Source organism: Solea senegalensis, linkage group LG9 (assembly GCF_019176455.1).
Source record: "Solea senegalensis isolate Sse05_10M linkage group LG9, IFAPA_SoseM_1, whole genome shotgun sequence".
NCBI classification, from domain to species: Eukaryota; Metazoa; Chordata; class Actinopteri; order Pleuronectiformes; family Soleidae; genus Solea; species Solea senegalensis.
In genome coordinates, this window is record NC_058029.1 from 14656972 (window position 1) to 14679540 (window position 22569).

The 22569-nt window shown below is 40.1% G+C and overlaps 1 protein-coding gene across 2 annotated transcripts in view; it reads left to right on the forward strand.

Annotated features, from left to right (window-relative positions):
• LOC122774343 (F-actin-uncapping protein LRRC16A-like) overlaps positions 1-22569 on the forward strand; it is a 56707-nt gene that overhangs the window by 4388 nt on the left and 29750 nt on the right. For both annotated transcript variants that reach the window (XM_044033496.1, XM_044033497.1), the window contains exons 2-8: positions 294-391; positions 15148-15198; positions 19117-19176; positions 20248-20369; positions 20959-21056; positions 21233-21303; positions 22354-22427. In XM_044033496.1, the coding sequence (XP_043889431.1) occupies positions 294-391; positions 15148-15198; positions 19117-19176; positions 20248-20369; positions 20959-21056; positions 21233-21303; positions 22354-22427 (574 nt within the window). The remainder of the gene's footprint in view (positions 1-293; positions 392-15147; positions 15199-19116; positions 19177-20247; positions 20370-20958; positions 21057-21232; positions 21304-22353; positions 22428-22569) is intronic.

A 22569-nucleotide genomic window follows, 5' to 3' on the forward strand; every position in this document is an offset into this window, starting at 1 on the left:
TTTCTCATGCTGCTTCTAATTCGAGGATGTGGCAAATGATTCCTGCGGACGCAGACATCCACTGATCAGTGTTCTGCTGAGGAAGTCACAATGTTGAAATTATGACTCAACCTTTGATTCAGACCATGTCTGTGGTAAGACTGAAAAAAAGATCCTTGCATAATGCATTCATCACTGGTCCTCTCTTTAATTCTTCATAAAACCTGTCACTGACCCGCTGTCAAATCTTTGTTTTAATGCAATGCTGGGACATTCGCAATGTTGAGTCTCTACTCTCTTCTCTCCTTTTGTAGAGAGTGTGAGGGATGCTTTGGGGAGGAAGGTGAAGCTGGCGCTGAGGAGGAGAGTCAAACTGGAGATCAAAGGAGACAAGACGGAGAACAGAGTCCTGGTGAGTCGACGCTCAAGCTACTTCTTCATTAAGAGGAGCGGAATCTGTCTGGTACTTGTCCTCTGCTGAAAGACGTTTCTCTAACAAACCTCTCTACCTTTCTCTTTCACATCTTCACAACTTCAGTCAATTTCTACAAATCCACGTTAACAAGATTTGTTGGAAACATTGTTGCCGTCACTCTCGAACTCCCCTGTGTGTTACTTTGAACCGAGTCAACTGAGGAAAAGGAGTCTGTCATAGCAGCACTCAGACAGACAGTTTTCACTGTGTCGCACTGTATTCATTGTGCTTTTCACTCACAGATAACATTCTAATGGAAATAGGTTTTTGTTAATGATTTTTAGTGCTGCACTTTTCTGTTATAACCGGAATACTTCCCATTATCTGGGTCTTTGTTAGCCCCAGTATTTGTTGAAATTGAAGCAGTGAAAAACTGCCAAGATTTCAACAAGAGTTATCTGGAAAATGGACGTTAAACAACCAGTGAGCCAACGCTTTTAAGACTGTTGTGTAAATCTCCCAATCCAGAATGACTAATAATGGATCACAGATTTGTGAAATAGGCCCAAATGTGATAAGACATGGATGAAGTAAATAACCGTTCTTAACCAATAAAAGTTGACTGATTTGCTGCATGTTCATGGATACAAGGATATCATTATAATAGTGAAGAAAACTTATTTATTAATGAGAGGAAAAACCAACAATGACATCAAAGATAATGTTGAATTTGAAAAGTATCATGTCTGTGTGTTTTAGATTGGGTGAGTTCTGACTCCCAAGAGGATTTACATTGTAGCCGTGTGGTGCTAATGCTGTACCTATCTGCATGAGCCTGTGTGTCATTGCTACTTCCTCCAGCTCCAAACCTTTGATTCATACTTTTGTTTCCAAAGCTCTCCCTTTGACCTTGATCATGAAGTCCTGCCAGGACATTAAATACTGCAGGTAAAGTTTAACACGCTGACTCAAAGCTGATTTGTGATTCATTCAACCAGTCACCAGTGACTGTGCACCCTCGTCTACCCTTACTGTGTCTCTTGGCAGCGTGGACACAGCAGCTCAGGCCATTCAATTTTTGTCCAGGGAGCTGTAATCCACTGAATGCTAAATAATTAATATCTGGCTGGTTGATCATTAAATATGCATATGGTCTCCGTCAAGGGTTATAAAGGCAAAAAACCCGAAGATTAGTTAGGACAAAGGAGTTTATTCTGGAATCTTTGTGACGGGAGGAGCCTCCACAAAGTTTAATGGTTGAATCGGAGGCTGTGAATCAGCATAATGTTTAACGTATGTGTCTGTGAACGGAAACAGCAGGAGCTGTTTTTGTTCTGCAGCTTTGGCATTTTAATATCTAAACACTTACTGAAGGAAAAGTCTTCTAAATGATCTGGAACCCATGCTGAGGAAGGTAGCAATGAGAGAGAGTAAATAGCACTTTATGGCAGTTTATGTAACGTAATCATTGATTGGGAGACATGGTGTCTCGTGGACTCTGGACCCATTGGTGTTTTATCAGCTGTAGTGTTGTTGTTTTCCCTTATTTCAGAACAAACAAATCCTTAGGAACTTATTGTCAGTTCTGTGTAATAATTTCTTTTCTTCACTCATCGCTCAAATATGTGCGGAGGAAAAACCGCGAGTCAAGGTCTTGTTTTGAGGCAAACTCTTGGTGGTGTGACTGCAACAACAGTATCAGTGTGTGGGAGCTGCAGTCGGAGACAAGCAGTGCTCCAACACACATGTATACGCACACACAACAATGTAAAGAAGTGGGAGTCAGTATCGGGAAGTGAGGAATTCCAGTGGAGTGGTTCAGGAATTTCATCCAGAGCATGAGACTGACACAGTGAGTTTGTGTCCGCGCTCCGCTCGACTGTACTGAACAAATAAACCAGTGTTTGTTGTTCTACTGAAGCAACTGAATATGGAGGAAGTGGCTACGCAAGAAAACAAACATGTCGTGTGGAATGTCAGCCCCACAGTGTTGTAGTATCTGACGTCGAACCCGAGAAAAACAATAGTTTAGTTACACGTTGTTTTTCAGATATTGTTATCCAAATTAAAAAAAAGTGATTTGATACCAAGAAACCCTTCCCGCTATGCATCTAGTATGTTTAATGATGAATAAATACACTGCGATGCACAAAGAGGGTGTACAAGTGAAATGTGTATAAAGTGAGGCAGATATCTGTGAGAATACAAGTCATTGTCATGAATCTGTTGCTGATAGGAGAAGAAAAGAAAAAAGTGGGTCAATACAGTGAAATATTTGAGACTGAAAGTGTAGATTTTTTTTAGCATACAATGTTTTAACTGATGTTACAAATAAACATTAAACTTGTTATGGGTTAGCATAAAAACAAATACATTTCCGTCCACTAAATGGTGCCAATTGCTAACTCTCTGAAGATCACAACCCAGGAACACAATGAGTTGTACATAATCAGTTTTAAGCATCGACCATGATTGTGCGTCTGACTTTGTGGCGCATAAGCTGTGTAAAAGGTGCACACAATACACCTGACATTTAATGAACTTCCCCTAACAGCGCACCACGGCCACATGCAGTGCAGAACTTGATTTACCTTAGACAATAAAAGACATTTATGTGCTGTGTAAAGTACACAGATAATGAAGGGAGGAATATGGTCGTGTCCACACACACACACACACACACACACACACACACACACACACACACACACACACACACACACACGGCTTTTGCCCCTTTTCCTGCTGAGCTTTGCTCAGACTGGGAGTGGAGCACTGCAGGGCCTGAGGCGTCTCTTAAGCACACTAAAGCTTGATGGATACAGTCATCTTCCTTCTTTGAAGACTGAGGGGTGAAGGAGGTAAAGACAATAACGTCAGTCCATCAACATGAGCGAAGATGAGGGGGGGCGGGAGTGGAGGGACAATGGGAGAGCGAGGTAAAATGGAAAAAAAGTGACTCACTGTGCAGGACAGAGGGGATGGAGCAGACATAGGCGTTGTTATGAAGAGCTGTGGGAGCTGTGGGGTCAAACGCTTGCAGATCATTGGTACATGTTGGAGTTAAAATATCATGAACTTCATGGTCTCTTGAGGATGAATCCTGAGTTGTCCTCTAGCGTCACTAAGAGGTTGACTTGTTTGTAGTGAAATAGCTCTACAAATGGCATGAAATAATGGTGTCCAGAGGAGGAACTGTACTATTGGCACGCTGTCACCTGTATCGTCAGAAGAGAAAAGAAAAATCTGATACACCCGATAAACCTAAAATACAATGTAGATGCTTCCCTGAGTATAGACCTCATAAAGAGAGATGTCTGACGCCACTGTCATGTGACCAGGGCTTGAGTGAGGTTTGGAAATGTCAGTTGGATTATTATGGGTTAGAGTTATCTGGTCCCTCATTCACAAATCCTTGGCTGCCTCTTAGAACTACTATTAATAGAGGTTTGTCCAACAGTTTGACTTAATCACTTAATTTCTTGATGTAAATTGAAGGGCAGTGCATGTGTGTCTATTAATTTTAGGCAGACACACGAACACAATCATCACTGTGAAAATTTGCTGAGGTCCTTGGTGGGAAAACACAGTTTTTTTTTGACAAATGAGTAAGCACAACATCCCCCACGCCCTCTTTCAAACCTTCAGGCCTGTCATTACAGGTGGTGACCCAATGCTGTGCTTTCAGACAATAACCTTTAGCTCCCAGTCATGGGAACCTGCAGTCCACTGTCTTTTATCAGTGGTTCTCGTGCTCAGAGGCTGCAGAAGAAGTTTCCTGTCATTTATTTTGGAGATTCTGTTGCAGCATCCTGTCTTTGCATGTCGAATCCTTTGGTTGAGTGGACATGAACACGGAAGTACTGCTCTTTGTCTTTTTAACCAAAGTTCAGCCGGAATCATGATTTTATTCATCGGGTTCATTTTAATTCTTTAATTTTAGAAGCACAGTGTGATGTGTTTAACTGTCTTGTTTTTTATTAAAACCAATAAGCTTGCATTTCAAGCAAATCATTACATTTGACTCAATAGATACTTGTCGTACATCCAGTGTGGCCTAAAGTAATCCACTCATTGTTTCACGTTTTAAAAAGGGGCAACATTGTCTGTGAAAACTAAAGATGCTGTACTGAGGATTTTAATGTTGTGTATTTTCATGATTACACTTTAATGTGTTGCTTGCTTACTCATTCTAATTAAAACATAGATCAATTTGACCTGACAACATGGAGTTTAAATCCACCTTGCTGCGGCGAGAAGTCAATGTAAATTAACATTCTTTTCCAAAGATCAACATATGGACATATTTAAGCGTCACGTGGTTTCCAGTCTGTAATAATCTCATGAGTTAATAGGTATACGTCTTGGCTGCAGATCAAACGGCACGCCGTCTTATCTCCTCATGCATTTACATGAGATTAAATACTCAACAGTGATTCCTTTCAACTTGAAGCTAATTTGCTGTGTCACACTGAATTCATATGTCGGAGGCGGCTAAATATAGATGTTGGCTCAGCTTTGTCAGCACACATTTTCTTCCCTGCTTTTCCTCTGAGTGGTTAGGTTTTGGTGAAGTGCTGAACAGATTCAGCTGAATGAGCAGGTGAATTAGGATGCCTTTTACACTGTGGCTGTGTGTGTGGGTTCCAAGTTGTTCAAAATAAATTAGTATCACATATGTAACAAAACCACCAAGAGTGAGATGTATATCTTCCCTGCTCAATTCCAGAATTAGATTATAATAATTTACTCTAGCCTTCAATTAGCTCCATTGTATTCCACCCTGTGTTGTTTTATTTATTTATTTATTTTTATTTTAAAGTTAAAACTGGGTTTTTACCCTCTCGACTCAACCCTTTTCCTGTTTTATTCCACCCTGTTGTATTTTACTGTTTTGTTTGAATCTTTTGTTTTATTTATTTTAGTTAAAACAGGGTTTTTACTTTTTGACTTTAGACTTTTCCTTTTCATTCCACGCACTGTTGTGTTTTTTTGTTGCTTTTTAAATTTAATTTTTGTGTTTTATTGTTGTATTTGCTTTTTAAATTTAATTTTCCTTTTATTGTGAAGCACTTTGAGCTGCAATCCTTGTATGAAAGTTGCCATACAAATAAAGTTTATTATTATTAATAAAGTAAACAAAAAGTAAAGTAAAATTACACACATTAAATGAAGATAACTTTGCAAAATATATGGAGGTGGTATATAACAATTTATCTAGAATATAGCATAAATTCTATTTGTTTTACATTAGTTTATTGCCCAAACAATATATTATTTCTATATATATAATATATTGGACAGCTGAACTTATCAGTTCACATCAGGCACATTTTTTTTTATATATACACAAAAGTAAACTAATAAATGCTGGTCAGTGTTGATATTTTGGCAGATCATTTTGGAAGTGTAGGACATCTGCGGTTTTATCACACCTGTAGTGAGAGCTGTCCATAGATCAGCAGAGATGTTATTACCAGGTATGAGGAACACCTTTGTGTGTAGGGGGAACATTTCCATTTCCCTGTGTGGTCGCTCTCAAAGTGGCAGTAGCAACTGAGACCATTAATACCCAGAAAAATACATGGATCCATTTCAGAAAGACTTGCAACCGAGTGGAGTCGCCCCCTAGAGGCTTTTCAGTATAGCCTAATTACCTGGTTACCCTCAATCAGCAAACCAAAAGACTACATCCAATTTTTATACATGGTTTAGAATGTCAGTGATCCAGTTTTGATTAAGCTTTGATTGCAGTCTACATACAAATTTAGGAGATAGGAGATAGATATTGTTGACATGTCGTATCTGCTGTCATTAGAGCTACATGTTTTGGGCAGCCTCAGGTTTGCATTCAGCTTAGTCTGAAGTTCAATGGTGTTCCATCAAGTTGAATGAATACCATATATGTGCCAGGATACTCCCCTAATCGCTTCAAATAATGACTATAAAATCTTTTGTGTGTACTTCAAAAGGTTTGACACGGCTCTTTTGGTTTGGTACAGTACTGTACAGCTTGGAAGGTGAAGCCCTCGGTCAGGCTTGCATTTCGATTAAAAACACATTTACTTGGTAGGTGAGGTGTGCGCTGTGGCCGTGTCGGCGAGATACGTAGTGTGATGTTGTATCGGTGCGCTGACAACAAACCATAACATTGAACGCGAGACAACAGACAACAATGGAGGACATCCAGCGGCTCATTTTTGTCCTGCTCGGTTTGTGGCTGTTGTCTCTTACGAGACATCAAGCTTTGTATGAAAATAGATTACATTAAAGAAACCCCCGTTCGCAAGGGAGTGACGCTTTTCTGTCGCCCCATCAGCTGACTGTCATGGGTCTAGCTCCGCCCATACCTTACCATTACTCTGGTACCCCAAGGGAAGGGTACCAAAAAATTTACCGCACCGAACTGAAGCGTCCCACTCGGTGTAAACACGCCATTAATGTGCGGTCGTCTGCTTACACACTGTCACATTTCATTGGCTGTTCATTTTGTCAGTTTCTGTGTTGAATTAGTCTCCACCGCGCTGAATAGAGATTTCGTTATAGCATGTTTTCCGCCCACAATGCTCTACAAAAAACTCCCTGGAGACACATTACCCAGGCTCATCACAGCCTCGCTCCATGCATCGTCCCGCCTACAGTCATTCGTCGTCATTATCTCATAGGTTATGGTTATTGTCACTGAGGGCGTCCTAATATAATCGACACGGCCGATGGTCATATTGGATTTTATCGTCTATTGACTTCCAATATGTTTTACTTTTAACCTCAAGTTCAAATGATGCCAATGAGGTGTGTCTATTTTGTTTTTGACTCTGTTTAAAATCTGATCCAAATGGTCCTGTTCCATATTAATCATTGCTCAGTGATTCTGTGTCACGGTGGCTGTTTGGTATTATAATGGCCTATTGTTGCACTATCCGTCTGCTTTTATTGGTGTAACTGAACGAGGTTTGTAGGTCACGGTAACGCACGGATTGATTGGACAAAAGTGACATTCGTGGGGTGTGTCATAGCCAGAGGACAATCAATGTGATGTCTATCAGTCAGAACACTGAGGGCTGAGTGAATGAAATTAAGACAGACAGGGTAAGGCCTTACCTGACACTCTCTTTGTTTCATTTGCCTGTTTGATCTCAGTTTGTCTTTAATTCTATGCAGTTGTTCACACCATGACACAGATCAGAGGGGCCTGCATGTGTGTGTGTGTTATAGTGGACATTCTTACAAGATATTTCTCTGTGCCCTCAAGGACTCTGTCAAGACATTTGCTGGAACACATGCAGCCGTTTCTCAGAAAAAACCACTGCAGTGACTTAACTGCCTGTGATGTCACTTTTGCTGCATGGGTGGTTTTAATGATGCTGTTGCAGGTTTTGATTGTTTCCTCCTGCAGTCGTTCATTGGTTATCGTTACGATTCATTTTATTCCAAATGTTTTCGTTTTATTCTTCTTTCTTTAACACTATACAAAGGTGATAATAATGGGTTTTTAAAACCCCTAACAGCAGACACTGCAGGGGGAAATGCTGCTTTACCCGCATGTGTCTTTGTGTGCAATCAAGTGTTTCCATGTTTCTGTGTGTGTTTGTGGATTCTGACAGATCAGCAGTATGTTGGACTGGCTATTTATGTCACACACATGTTTTTATTCTGAAATGGGTAAATAGAAAATAAATAAAAAAAACATAGTCTGCGTCTGTCCAACAACAATAATAATAATAAAGCAATCAGTTTGGGTATACTGTTTTAATAAGTCGACTTTAAAGGTGTGTAGTGTAAACAGATTTCTTGCTTTGTATGAGAATAGACTGCAGGCTTTTGCCTCTACTTGCAAGGGATATTTACACCAATTAAATGGGAGTGACCTTTTTCTGTCACCCAGTGCTCTGACTGTCAGCTCCACCCTGATCGTACCAGACCATGTTACTCTGGTCAACCCAGGAGAACGGTGCCAAAGAATGCAACATTGGGGGCTCGCTATTTTGGTACGATTCCGAATGGAAACACGAACCGATACGTACAGCGCTGTGCCAAACTGAACCGTTTCACATGGTGGAAACGCAGCTTTAGGGATGAACAAAATCTTGAGAGCACGTTTGCACAACTGTTGGGGACTTTCATGTCTGTATTAGTGTTCACTGCAAAGCACATGTTTGTATATGAGAGAGAGGGAGGAGAGAGAGAGAGAGTGTGTGTGTGTGTGTGTGTGTGTGTGTGTGTGTGTGTGTTTTAGTGCCGACTGATGTTATCTACCCACTCCAGAGGGGAAACCATGATGCCAACACCAGCTCAGAATGAAATCCCCCTCCCAAATCCCCCCTCCCTCCTCTCTCTGCCTTTGTCTCCGACTGTCCTTTCTTCTCTCCCTCACTTTCTCTTTGTCATACCTGTGTATGTCTCTCTTTCTCATTGACAAATCACTCTGCTGCAGTTTGAGACGCTTTTCCAGGTTTTCTTTGTTACAATTGATTTGTAAAAAACAAACAAACAACGTATCTGCTTCTATTCTCTTTTTCTCTCTGTGGCCTTCATTTAAATCCCATTTACCCCAAAACCTCGGCTTGCCATCACATAGCTACACACACACACACACACACACACACACACACACACACACACACACACACACACACACACACACACACACACACACACACACACACACACACACACACACACACTGTCTGCCATGCTGATAAATGAATGAACCCCTGTCTTTATTCCTTATCTCTGTAACCTAAACACACACACAAGGTTCTCAGAGGACACCCTGTGGGCTGACACTGTTCTAAGAGGAACCCCCTCTATTATCCCCCCCTCCCCAGAGTGCAGTTTCCATAAACCCTGACATCCAGTGTTCGAGGGCATCCTGCCAACCTGGACTAATCCTAATCTGAAAGCACAATCATTTAATCCCCATGCCCTAGTACTTTGAATCTTTGCTCGCTCAAGCTCAGATTTGCTGTTTGAAAAGTGTGTTTGAGGTTGGTTCATTATTGATGAGCTTGTTCATGAGGTAACACATGAACTATTGTTTATCATGCCCATTTCAATAAGGATTTCTTCGAGGTCCAAAGACGCTTTGTCGGCAGCAAAGGATCATTTTTATTGCCTCTTGAGTGTCTCCATATATTTTAATCATCAAGCTTATATCGTGTGCGTCTCTCATTTATTATTTAACACATCGTGCTTATTTGCTGGAACTTAATATTCCGACCGAAACCATAACCAGCGTCGGTATCAATAAAAACAAAAGCATGAAATGTAACATAATCAGACGCCACATTTATTCATGCCTCGGCACGCTGCAGCTGTGGTCTGATGAGATCAGCCAATCAAATGTGTTCAGGAAGTCCCAGTGACGGCCGCCTTTGTTCCTCTCCTCAGCAGTGAAACACATCATCATAAGCAGGCCAGCGATAAAAGAAAATTGACGTCTCTCTCCCTAAAGCGTTGCTCAACTACTGAGATGACATGCACTGCAAAGGGTTTAATCTGTCATTTAAGATAATTTAGTGCAGTGTATCCAGTTTGCAGTTTGAGAGATTATGCTTTGTGTATTGTTTTTGTGAGGTGTGTTTTGTAACTAAAATTCCATTAGTATGAAAGTGTAATGTTACTTCTCAGCACTAGTGTGATTGTTTTGTTTTAGGGTCCAGACTTTTGCCATGTGTTTTTGTCTGTGACTGTGTTAAGGCCCACTGCAATTTTCAAATGGCAGGAGGCGCAAGGTTTTTTTAAAGGCAAAAATGTGTGTCAAAATATCATTTTAGATGAGTTATTGTCTTGATCTTGATGTAAAAGTGACCATTCCCTCTGATACGTCGAATAAAATGGCAATTAGGTATTTATTAGTATGAAGAAATGATTGTGTACTAATGATAGAATACTGCATGCTACACACTGTGCTGTAGTTTTGACACAGTGTGTGTGTGTGTCTGCAGATATTAAAGGACCAGACCTCGGCTGCACTGTCAGCTTCTTGTCTTGGCAGTGGAGAATCAAAGTATTTTAAGGAAAATTAATTTTCTTTAGAGTAGACGGAACACTCTTTACTCCGATCAGGTGAAGCTCAAGTTGTCCTCAGAGCAGGTCTTCAACCACAATAATGGCTCTCATGTAGGACTGCAACTACTGGTTATTTTCATAATCAATTAGGCTCTCAATTGTTTTCTTGATTCATTATTTGCTTTCTGGAGCAAAGCATTTAAGAAGCCTTAAAATCAGAGGACGATTAACTTGGTTATTTAAAATACATAATTGTGATTGGACAGACGGACCATAAGTGTTCAATGCATAGATCAGTGTCATTCTTGGCATGTTCTGACAAATTAGATAGCAATACTTCACAGGATTTAGATTGAAAGATGTTAATTAGGTCAGTATTAACATGGTTAAACTGTGGGCCACGAGTTTCCTCTGTATCTCTCGCTCCATCTTAATCTAATTTTGCTGTAAGTATGCAGTATCTAAAGTTTATATGAGGAAGAGGAGGATGATAAGAGAGCAAATTATCTAATTGGGAATAAAATCTGCCCTCCTGTGAAAAGTTGACTTTGCTTGGCTTATTTAAACCTTTTTAACTTTTAATGAATTCTTTGTTATCCAGAGCAAAGAAATTAAGAAAATATCAGAAATCTTGTTTTAATCATAAAAAAGGCTTCGAAACGATGAATTGATTATCAAAACAGTTTATTCATTTAGTAGTCGATTAATTATCGATTGAACGATTAATTGTTTCTGCTCTAATCCTTTTTATAAACTGATGAACACTGCAAACAAGTAATGTACACTGTACATGTGTTGTGTAATGCCTGTTACTTATGCACAGTAAACAGCTCTTCATGATCCAGTCCAGTGGGCATCCAGTTAGAGATAAGGAAGAGATGGCAGCCATGCAGTCAGAGTAGTGACGATCTGATTAGCCAATAGCCATACATTAAACAGCATGTCCTCTGAGATGTCATGCTCTTTTCACTGTTACAAAATGGGCATCAAATGTCTTTCATTTATTGCTCTCGCATCTACAGAGATATGCGGGGGGGCCAGATGAGGGTAAGGACACGAAGAGATTATGTGAGGGGAAAGCTGAGAGGTGCAGAATGTAAGGATGAGAGCAGTCTCTTCTGTACTTGATTGATTTCAGTGTATCAAAAGCTGAGATGGGGTCATCCCAGCAGCAGCAGCAGCAGCAAGTTTGACAGAGATAAACACGGCTTTTAAACACTTCCCCTCATTTAATGTCTTCACTGCTGATTGGATTTAAATCTTGGCTCCTTATCAGCAAAACAGCACTTTGAATCTATTAAGTCATTTCACTTGCTTTGCCCTTCTGCTTCTGCTGTATCACTCGCTGTCTCCCTCTCTGTCTGTCTGTCTGTCTGTCTCTCTTATTTCCATTGCGCTGCTTTGACAATTGGAGTTTACAGCCAGCACATCATGACTCATTCACGTTACACGATGACACACATTCATATGCAGGACATGCATATGTCACTTGTGCAACACAGACCTGGTGTCAGCAGCAGTGTGCTGATGAATGTGATTTTTTTTTTTTAATGTTTAGGATCATATTCACATCAGGCCATTGATGAAGTTATATGTTCATTTGTCAATATTATATATAATAGCTGTTAGAATTCCTCGGAGCTCATTGCTATGACTTTGCTTGTTTGTTTGGTACTAAGCATGTTTCGACCCGACATAGTCTTATTGTTCATTCTCCATTTTATGCTTGCTGGTTGTTGGGAATAATCACGTCAAAGCTAATTTTAAATATACGCTATTATTTAATGGCATAATACCATGTGACTCTTCAACTTGGCCAGTGTCAGTGAGTCAGCCAAGACATGAACAGACATCTGCTGTTTCAGTCCAGCCAATAAGGAACTCAGTTGGGGTTCTTATAGTCCTTTGGGACAGTTGCACCCTCTGCCCCTCAGTAATTCCCCTTATGGAGGCAAAGCAAAACAAATGTGAAATGGTATAAGAAATAAGGAGAAATTATTTTTCTTTTGATGGTTAACTTCCACTAAGAGGAATGAAGTATACCACATGTGGTCAGACATGAAGCATTTACAGTTCTTCTGTTGTTATGTTATTTGGTGCCATTGCAAATTAATCAAAACAAAGTGAACCAATGCACTGAACACAAAATGGCATGCTGGATATTATAGAGCACGAATGCACCCCAAGATATGATATATGAATAAAGGGTTTTTGGCAGAAGAGCAGATTTCCTGTGGCTGAGTGCTGCCACAGCTGAATGGCGGCGGATGAAGCTTGGCTTTGCCGCTTCGCTTCTCCCAGAGACTCACTGTAACTGTAGACTAGTGTGAATGTTGTTCAAGGGCCTGAAACCTCATCGACATTCTCAGTCAAGTCCTGGCACTACAGCGCGAGTGTCTGTCAGGTTTTGTATGCACACAGTATGGGTTAGCGGTTACCATAGTGACACGACGTGTGTGACTCGCACATGTGGTTTGGGGTAAGGGTTGGGTTGACGGTTTGACATAAAAGATTATCTTGGAATGGTTTTGTGAACAATTGTACGCACAGTGAGAGTACCATACGCTAGGGGTGGGTAAAAATATCGTTGTCTTTCCTTGTGCACTGCAATAATCGATACGCCAGGGCAAATATTGGTATTTTAATAAGTAAATGAAGGATCTTGAAAGTACAGAATCACTACTTGATGTCTCTTCGCAGCAGCACTGCCCAAATGAATGAGTGAAAAATGATCAATATTCAATACATAGACTTTATACACTTTGTTCTCTATGTTGTGAATACATGGAGAAATCCTGCACGTTTAACTGTTGTTATGTATTGTTATTAAGTCAGAAGGAGCTGTTGTAGAAGAGAAATGTCCTTGTGTGGCTTTCTAAGTCATTGGCTACTGATTGCTTTGGAGCCTTAATTGATTAAGTACTGATTTACTCTCTATAGTAGGACAGTTAAGAGAAGACAAACCCTCAGGGGAAAGTGCTTTATTTACAGACTGTAGCTACTTAGTCATTTCTGAGTCTGATGGCAGCTCCTTTTGGAAATCCTCTGATGTGTGCTGGTGGTTTTCACTTGTACTGTCAAAAATGTAATCATTACATTGTTGTGCCACCGGACACACGGACTCAACCGTCTGTTGACCTTTATTCTTTTACCCAGCTTCAGGTCAATAGTCTGCGCCGATGAAATGTCCGGTAGTTATTTTCATTAGCACCTTTGTATTCTGCAATAAAACAACTTATCCTGTCATAACAAGAAAAAAAATAAATAAATAAAAATACTGACCATTCATGATGATCAGTATTCATATTGGCTCAAAAGTGAGATCAAGTATCACACACAGAATGTACTGTACAGTCCAGACAACAGAGAAAAAAAGACTCAAACTGAGGGGCAGGTTGATGAGTTGCAGTGACTGGTGCTCTTTCTCAGAGGTTATCTGTGGTCACACTGGCCTGCGTGTCTGCTTTCCTCACATCAAGCCACACAGACTCTGCTGGTGGACATACACTCCTCCTTCTTACCTCCATTTATGATACTGTACCTCTGTTTGTTCTTTCTTTTTCTTTGAAAATGATTGTGTCTGCTCGGCGTCTTCTCTCTTTTCCTCTCACTTCACTTCCTTCTTTTTTCCCCCTCCTTGATCTTCATGCCAGTCATTGTTTATTTTGTACCCTCCCTCTCTCTCTCTCTCTCTCTCTCTTTCTCTCTCTCTCTACCCACTTCCCTTGCTTATAGAGTTTTATTTTGTCGTGCTTTAAAACTTCATCTTGAACTTTCTCTCGCCTTTGATCAGACTCTCTGTTTCCTCTCGTCTAATCTCCCTGATGTCCGTTTCTCTTTTCATGTTTCATTTACTCAAACCACAACTCTTTTTTTTTTTTTTCCTCAACTTGATTCTCATGTTACCTGTTTCATATTTGTGTTCTGTGGCTTCCTACATTGATCTTTTTTGTCATAGAATAAATACCCAGCAGGTTTAAGTGAAGCGGCCTTTTCTTCTATATTATGCTGATAGTTTTGCTATTCCAGTTTTCTTTCAGGATGCAATCAATGCACAGCAAAGACACAATGTTTTAAACGTCAAACGTCATTTTCTCATACTGACCTTTGATCTTCTGTGTGATTACTTAATGTTGGACAATGATAATTCCCTTTCCTTCACCTACCATCAGATGGAGTTTCTTTAATTCTAAAACACAAATACAGATATTTAGTTTCTCAAAAGGGATTGCCACGCAAAATATCGCGATATATTCCACTATGCTGATTTTCCTCACCATGTGCTCTTAATGAAGTGGCCGTTGGTGTCCAGTTAACTCAGCAGACAGAGGCAACATAAGCCAAATATAACAAAACAAAGGAAAAACACACTGATCTGATGATGCGCTCTCTGAGACGGAAAACAAAAGCCACCATGAAAACAAAGAAACAAAGCCACCATTGCTGAGGTGCTTTTAATATGCATCTTAGTGTGTTGTGTGGCTTCAAACCAGACACACGTGTACATGGTAGTTGACTTATTGTCTGTTTATGTGTGTGTTTTTCAAGTCTAGGGGAATATATGGCTCCATATTGTCATTCCCTTAGACAGAGTTGTTTCAGAGTCACAAGCCTTTTCATCTTGATGAGTCAGAAGGAGAGCTCTCTGCTGCATTCTCTGTCTTTTCCATGTTCCTGTTACTCAGAGTGTATATTTAGAGAGCTACATACTCATTATTCTCACTGTCCTTGCTCTGTTTCAGGCTCTCGCGTCTCACCGAGGCTACCTCTTGACGGCACGCATTCCCACCAAGGTAGGAGCAGCAGCTCGGCTTCAAGTGTTTCGTGTTTCACAGGCGCCGCTTGGTTTCTTCACGCCAGAAAGAAATAATTGATTAACTGCCTTGGTATAAACTCATCACAGTGTAATTTCAAACATGACCTCAGAACAGTTTTTTTGATTTTAATGGCCTTATATTTCATTGTGTGCACTCATTTAGCAGCGACTAGAATGTAATTTATGTTTAGAGGTGACAAACGGCAGCTTTATTAGTTACAGAATGTTAGATTCTCAACAGTATTGCAGCCTCCATTTACCTTCTTATCCTTTTTACTGTAACTGTGAGTATTGTGTTTATGTACTGCACCATGGGAGATTTAAAAATACATGTACATTAGGGTTAAAATAGTAGCTTAGGCCGGTTGACACGCCTGTGTTTTAAAATAAAACGTTGAACATGGACCAGCTGTGGCATAATGCAGTGCAGATGGCATCAGTTAGCACCATCACCGACCGTGAAGCACCCGTCATCGTCTGTGCGGGCATCATTGACACCACTACCACGTAAAACCAACAGTGCACTAACACAATGCAGATGTTCCCTCAAAACTTCCAGCAGCACTCGTTCACTTTATGTCATTGTCACAGCTTAACATTTAGAAACTTCACGTCACACTCCGTGGGAGCTGTGTCTGGCCTGCAAGCTTCTGTGCACAGGCGGTTAGTAAATGTAGAAAAAAAAAAAGGTTATTGCTTCATTTATTTCCAGTACCATGCCACCATAAACTTGGAAAACACATTTTATGAAGTTAAAATTCATTCACGACATGGTTTCGCAGGATCTTCTTCAATAGGTTTAACCTTCACACAACTACATTTTGGGTAACAGATCCAACGGCTAATTCACTCGGGATGCATGATATTATCAGCACTATATCAGTATTGGCCGATATCGGCTTTAAAATGTATTATCGGACATCGGAAAACACGCTAAGATCCGCCAAAAAGAAAAAAATCTGCTGCGACATACAGAAGAGACTAAATGGCATGCAGTCGGGCAAAAAGAAAGTTTGGGTTATCGGGCCAAGCACTCCCGATATATCGGCATATTGGATATTGACAAAAGGTCTGATATCGTGCGTCCCTCAAAGTCATAGTGGAGATAGTTGTGTCGACTTTGCCGTATCATTTTTCCACATAACAAATTCGGTTTTACTGACGTTTTCAGTCAACGTCTGAAAAATAAATAGTTGTCATCGTGTAATACTGACTGTGAAATCATGGTGAACTGGCAACACGCCGTGTGCCACGCAGTGATTGTAAATCGTCTCAGACTGTGAACAATGTTCTTCTCACATCTTTTGCACTTAAGATCTTCTCAGTGAGAAAAGACACTGTAGGTCTCAACAGTCGTTTCCTTATAACTCATAAGATCCAATAACATCATCCAGGAAATTCTTAAAGGCTGCTCATCCAATAGATGCTTTCCAGTCAACAAAATGCCTCCAGGGACACTTTAGGCGATTGATTGGTGGCTTAAAAACTGATTTATAGCTTTACTGAGGGTGGAAGAGGCCATAAAGAACGCTCGAGCAGACCCTGTTTCACAGGACACATTCATATGTTTACACTGTTCTGAGCCGTTTATTCAGCTGGCTCTGCTATTTTCCATCTTCTCTAACCTGGAGATTTTTTATTTTTTCACCATATTTCTATTGTCTGCAGTATTTCCTACCCTGTCTGTTTTTCCTGTTTCATCCTCCTTTTCTCTCTCAATCAGATAAGAGCCGCAGATAACCTAAGCGTTTCCTTCTTCTTCCCTTAAAGCCATTGACTCTTGTTTGTCTGAGACGTTCTCTTTGTTGTATACAACTATTGACTTTTTTCCATGCTCTATAGTCCAGTTTTTCTCAGTGCTCTCTTGACAGTTTTGTGCTTTTTACTTAATCTGACTCGATCGTAGGTGATGTATTTGGTCCGTGTGAGATGTGCATGTTTTAATGTTGTTAGTATGGTTTTAGCCAGCAGAACCCAAGGCCTTAACATGGTTTTATCGTATATCAGTGGCATTAAACCTCAGTTTAACACTAGCTGAGTCTCTCTCCTTCTCCAATCCCCCTCTAGCTCTATTATGCACCTCTCAGTGGGCTTTCTGTCTGTGAGTGTGCATGAGTCTCCAACTGGCGGTTTGTTCTTGAGATGCTGCAGGGCCTACAGTCTGTCGGTGTAATCCCCCCATATATGCTCGTTCTCACAAACTCCTACATATCACTTAATTCATTTCTCCCTTCTCTCCTTTTCTTTTTTTGTCTACAGCCTCTTGTTCCATTATGTCTCGCACACCTGTTCACCCTTTATATCGCCTAATGGAAACTCAGTTAATGGGAGAAGTAGGAGGGTTTACATTGAGCATCGCCTGTTTATAACTGTGACCTACTTGTTTTTCATAAATTCCAGAGGCTAAATATTTACGTTTGGTTTTAACAACATCCTGCTTCCAAGTTCAGGTTCAGTCTCCGTGTGTCAAACTGTCGTCCTGTGTGCGACCGACAAACAAAATAGTGTTGTAGAGGTGACAGACGGACGGTGAACGAATGAGTGACTTTGGTTCCTGCCGTTGGCTAGAGCTCAGTTATAATTGGCTGGTCCTCAGTTCAGTGTGCGTACTTGCTGTGTGAGATGAACAGATTGACCTCGTTCGAGTTAGGTTTGAGCGCGAGTAACACAAAGATGATCATCACAACAGAAATGAACAGGATATCTCTGACTGAGACACTGGTCACGTCAAGGTAATTGAACATTAAATGCAAAATATATTAATATCACTGGTGAAATGTGATGTATATGTTAAAATAAAAAAATAAAAAATATTTCTAGCTTGTGGATTAGTTTGTTCCCTCTGAAATACTTCAAATGCACACATGCACGCACTGCAGACAGTAGACAGACGGTCTGCTTACATGTAATGCTTATCCTCTCCCACCTCTCATCTCAGAGCCAAGCCCCAGGAACACTGCACCCACCTGGAATAGTCTGGCCTTGCTCGCTGGCCTGCCCTCCGGCACTGTGCTGTGTGCATGTGTTTGTGTGTGTGAGAGAGAAGGAGAGAGTTTGAAGAGACGGGGAACTGTGTGCTCTGTATATAGTTGAAAGAATTTGTATTCAAGGTTTCCCCTCTCACATCTTTTTTCTCCTTTTTAGGAATGGAAAGGCAGGCTCCCACTTCTCTTTGTTTCTTTGTCCTAAGAAGACTTGTGGGTGTTTTTAATCCTACTGCACATGAATAGAGAACTCATGATGAGGCTTTTTTTTTAATTTTACAGTGTTTTCCCATTGCCCATCATACAGGAAGCAAAAATGTGAACCCTAGAAAAGAAATGATCTCAGAGCAGTTATCATTTTAATCCTAAAATGATGAAGCATTTAAATGCATTTAAAATGATTACATGCTAAATGGACAGATGAGATAATTTGGCTGAAGTGTCTCTGTCTTTTATCTGAACTTACTAATGTGTCTAATGCTGCTCTATACTCTGCACAGGAGCAGAGAAAGAGACACAAAATGACTGCGTCCCTACCTATCAATTATGGAACAGGCATATTTTTACACATTCCCCCTGTGCTAGACTTGTGTTATTAGCCTTGTTTGCTGTCACGCAAACCTCGCAATCTCACACAAGTTCACACACTTGCACGTGTATTCATATAAAAACATTGCACCGTGTGTACACTTCAATATCCGGCTTGTGTTTCTTGATTGTTATGAAGGAAAGATATGTAGTGGACTGTTATTGTGTGTTATTGTTCCTAAAATGTGCTTCCCTGAGCCACACACCAATCATTTGATGGTACACAGGTGTCAGGATACCCTGCAGATACAGAGAACTCTTCTTTTATTGGATAATGTTCAGTAGTGGAAGTGATTTAATTGTGACTTCTGTGCTCTTTTCAGGTGGAACACTCCTTTAATTACCTAGAAATCCAGGGGATCGCTTGTAACAAGCCGACACAGGTACACATCCTTAAACGATTTGTTTTTCTTATTTATCGATTACAGTTGTTTTGATAATTGATTACTCTGTTTTGGAGTTTTTTTAATAATCAAAACAAGCTTAAGTGTAGAAATATTACATGTCAGAAGCTGGAAAACCAGAAATGTCAGATTTTTCAGCTTCTTTGATCCATGTGATGAACAAATCATTAAAACTGAGAAATATTGGTTAGTAGACAACACAAGGCATTTGAGAACGTCATCATATCGAGGTTTGGGAAACACAAATAAACATTTTTCAACTTTTTCCAGCATTTTATGGACCAAACAAATACTCCTCTACATGCAATGTCAGAAACGAGTCATAACTCTGTTCTGCTGAATGAGTATAGTCGCTAATATGTTGATGGAATCCCATGATGGTAATGCTCTACCTCGTTTTAATTCTGTAGCAGAATATGCAACATGTAAGTTAAATGGCAAATGGAGTTAGAAAAATGGAACCAAATCTATAATAAGCCCTGTCGCCTGTAGTGGACATGCACCTTAGAGACATAAAACTAAGAACTGTTGTGAATTATAGTGTAATCCGGAGAAAAATCATTTACATATGAATCACTCAAATCTGTTGAAAAGCCGAGAAACACTTCTTGGTTGACTAGCTGTTGACTGCAGTGGAGCCTCCCACTCGTTTCAGGAGATGTGTCCTCTTAATGTCTTGCCTGCTGGTCTCCTGTATTGTCTTATGTAAATTTTTGGCCCATAGTGAAGGCACATATCAATTTCTGTGAGCATTTGCATAACTCCAGCCTCGGTAAATGTCGTTAAACCCTTCCTTAATGCAAATATGTGGGATGCAGATGTGGTTGAGTGGACAGATGGTGGTGCTTTAATTGTCATTCTTCATTTTGTGACTGGGTGAAGTCACATTACATGGCAGAAAAGGGGAATATGAACTGGTGAGGGAAGGGAATGTGATACCTGTCCTGCAGACACATAATGCACGTGTGTGATATCCTCTCACTGCAAATAAACTAGATGTATTTGTTTAATTAGATTGACAGAAATGACTCGGTGATGTTTTCCTTTTAGCTGCTGATAGAGTACGAGCGAGGCTCCTTCTCTCTGAAGCTGCTCTCCTCCGACGAGGTCAATGAGGTGGTCGCTCACATTGGAACCTGCCTCGTGAGGATATGTCCTGGTCTGCCACCGAGGTGAGTTTAGTCTCAGGATGTGTATTTTCATGCATTGATGATGATGATGATGATGATGATGTCCCAGTCATGCATGAGGATAAGAACCTTCTCACATTATTGCTGATCTGTATTTGAGGATCTGGGCAATTGAATGCATAATGAGGATGTCAATCTGATTTAATATGTTTTGGCAATAACAGGAAGTATGAGTATAAAAGCAGAAATGAATGCAGATGTAAAACCTTGATCTTTTAAACTCTTTGTCTTGTTAACTTTGACTTGACTGAGAGGCTGACGTTTATATGTTATGAGCTGAGGTGAATTTTATGCTGCCGGTGCTCTTTTTCTTAAATTTTCTACTAAGGTGTAGACTCACTTAAATTCCCTTTTAGTTTAATTCCATATCATTGGAGTACTCACTAGTGCAGTGACTCTTCTGAGAGTCGGTAGCTTGGAAACAGTCCATTGACAAGTAAGGTAATGAGAAAGTAGTCTGGAGCTTTGTGATTAAAACTATTTTAAAGTGAATGGATAATGAAATTGCACCAGCTTCGGTGTAGAAATTGGATGAATTACTTATGTGCGTTCATTTGTCATGTCTCCTCAGTAAAATGATAAAGAAGCTCTGTATGGAGCCTCCGGACAGGCTGACCACGCTGCAGAATCTCTGGGAGAACAACAAACCTGCTGAGCCTGGACCTTGTGGTAGGAACCAGTGACTCTGATCACTTCTTGCTTCTGCGTCTCGTTGATTTAATGTTTATTTTTTATAGAGTAAACAGCCTTGGTATAGTAGTTAAACATGGCAGTTTGTTTATAAAAATGTATTGTGTTGAATTACATGGATTTTATTTGTGCAATTTCCTGTCTCTGTTGTGCAGGTGGATTTTCTCTGATGTACAGGTGTGTTTGTGACTGGTTGGGTCTGCCGTACAGAGAGGAGGTGCAGTGGGTCAGTACACATCTTCTTTTTTTTTCATTTGCAAAGATTTGACGCATCCTGTTCCATTTGTGCTTTAGTTCTGTTGGCCATAGGTGACATGAAAATGCCTACAACCTTTGGATAAAACGGATATTCTCAACAGGATATGAATATAGTAACCCTTATTTATTAATATCTCCTCTGTGCTCTGGCTGCTTCTGCTCTGCTGCTCTGCAAGATTATTTTTGTATGACTCATCTGGAGCTACCATGTACATATGCTAGCTTCAGATAAGTCATGGCTCGTGGTGTATTTTATGTAGAATAGGGACATTTACAATTTAATCAGCTTGTTTAAAAAGCCACATCATTGCCATTGTCTAGTTTACATCTGTCCCTAGGCAGGTTACTGGTGTAGAACAAATTACATACAGTACAGAAGTTAAAAAAAACAACAGTTAATAAGGACCATAGGTTTGGAAGATCTTTATCGTTTGAAGTGTTAGAGTGCTTATGCTAGTGCACGTAGATTGTGAAGAGGTAAAATGAATTGCACTTTTGTCTTACGCTTCAGAGATCACAATTAGGGTTGCAAAATTCTGGGAATTTCCAACATTGCAAACTTCCGATGGGAATTAATGGGAATTCATGTGAATTAACGGGAACAAACAGGACATTTTCAAACTTTTTTGAGAACCTAAATATAGTAAATAATAAATATAAACATATATAGTTGATGCACTGATTATCTACATGTAAATATGTATGTATATGTTCCACAATATATATTTATCTTTCTTTAATAAATCCACATTTTCCAGTTAATTCACATTCATTGCCATAATGTCCATGGGACGTTTTCAATTTGGAATACTTATGTTCCCATGGAATGTTTCTGGAAATTTACTGGGAATTTTCCACTCCTTTACAACCCTAGTCACAAGTCAGGTTTTCACTTGGCCACATCTTTAAAAACAGCGTCATAAGACTGCGTGTGTGGGAAGTGTGCCATGGACATCTATGTAGTTGCAGTAACATACATGTATCAAACATGTATGTCCTGACCTGTTTTCTTTTCCAGGATGTCGACACCATCTACTTGACACAAGACACCCGAGAGCTCAACCTGCAGGACTTCAGCCATCTGGAGAACCGGTGAGACAGAGTGTTACCGTAGCACATCATCAGGTTACGTGGCACACACACAAAGGCCACATGGCTCCAAATAAAAGAGAAAAGAGAAAATGTCAGTGTGACATGATTCACTTTCAAATGTCAACATCACAGTCAAAGCTCT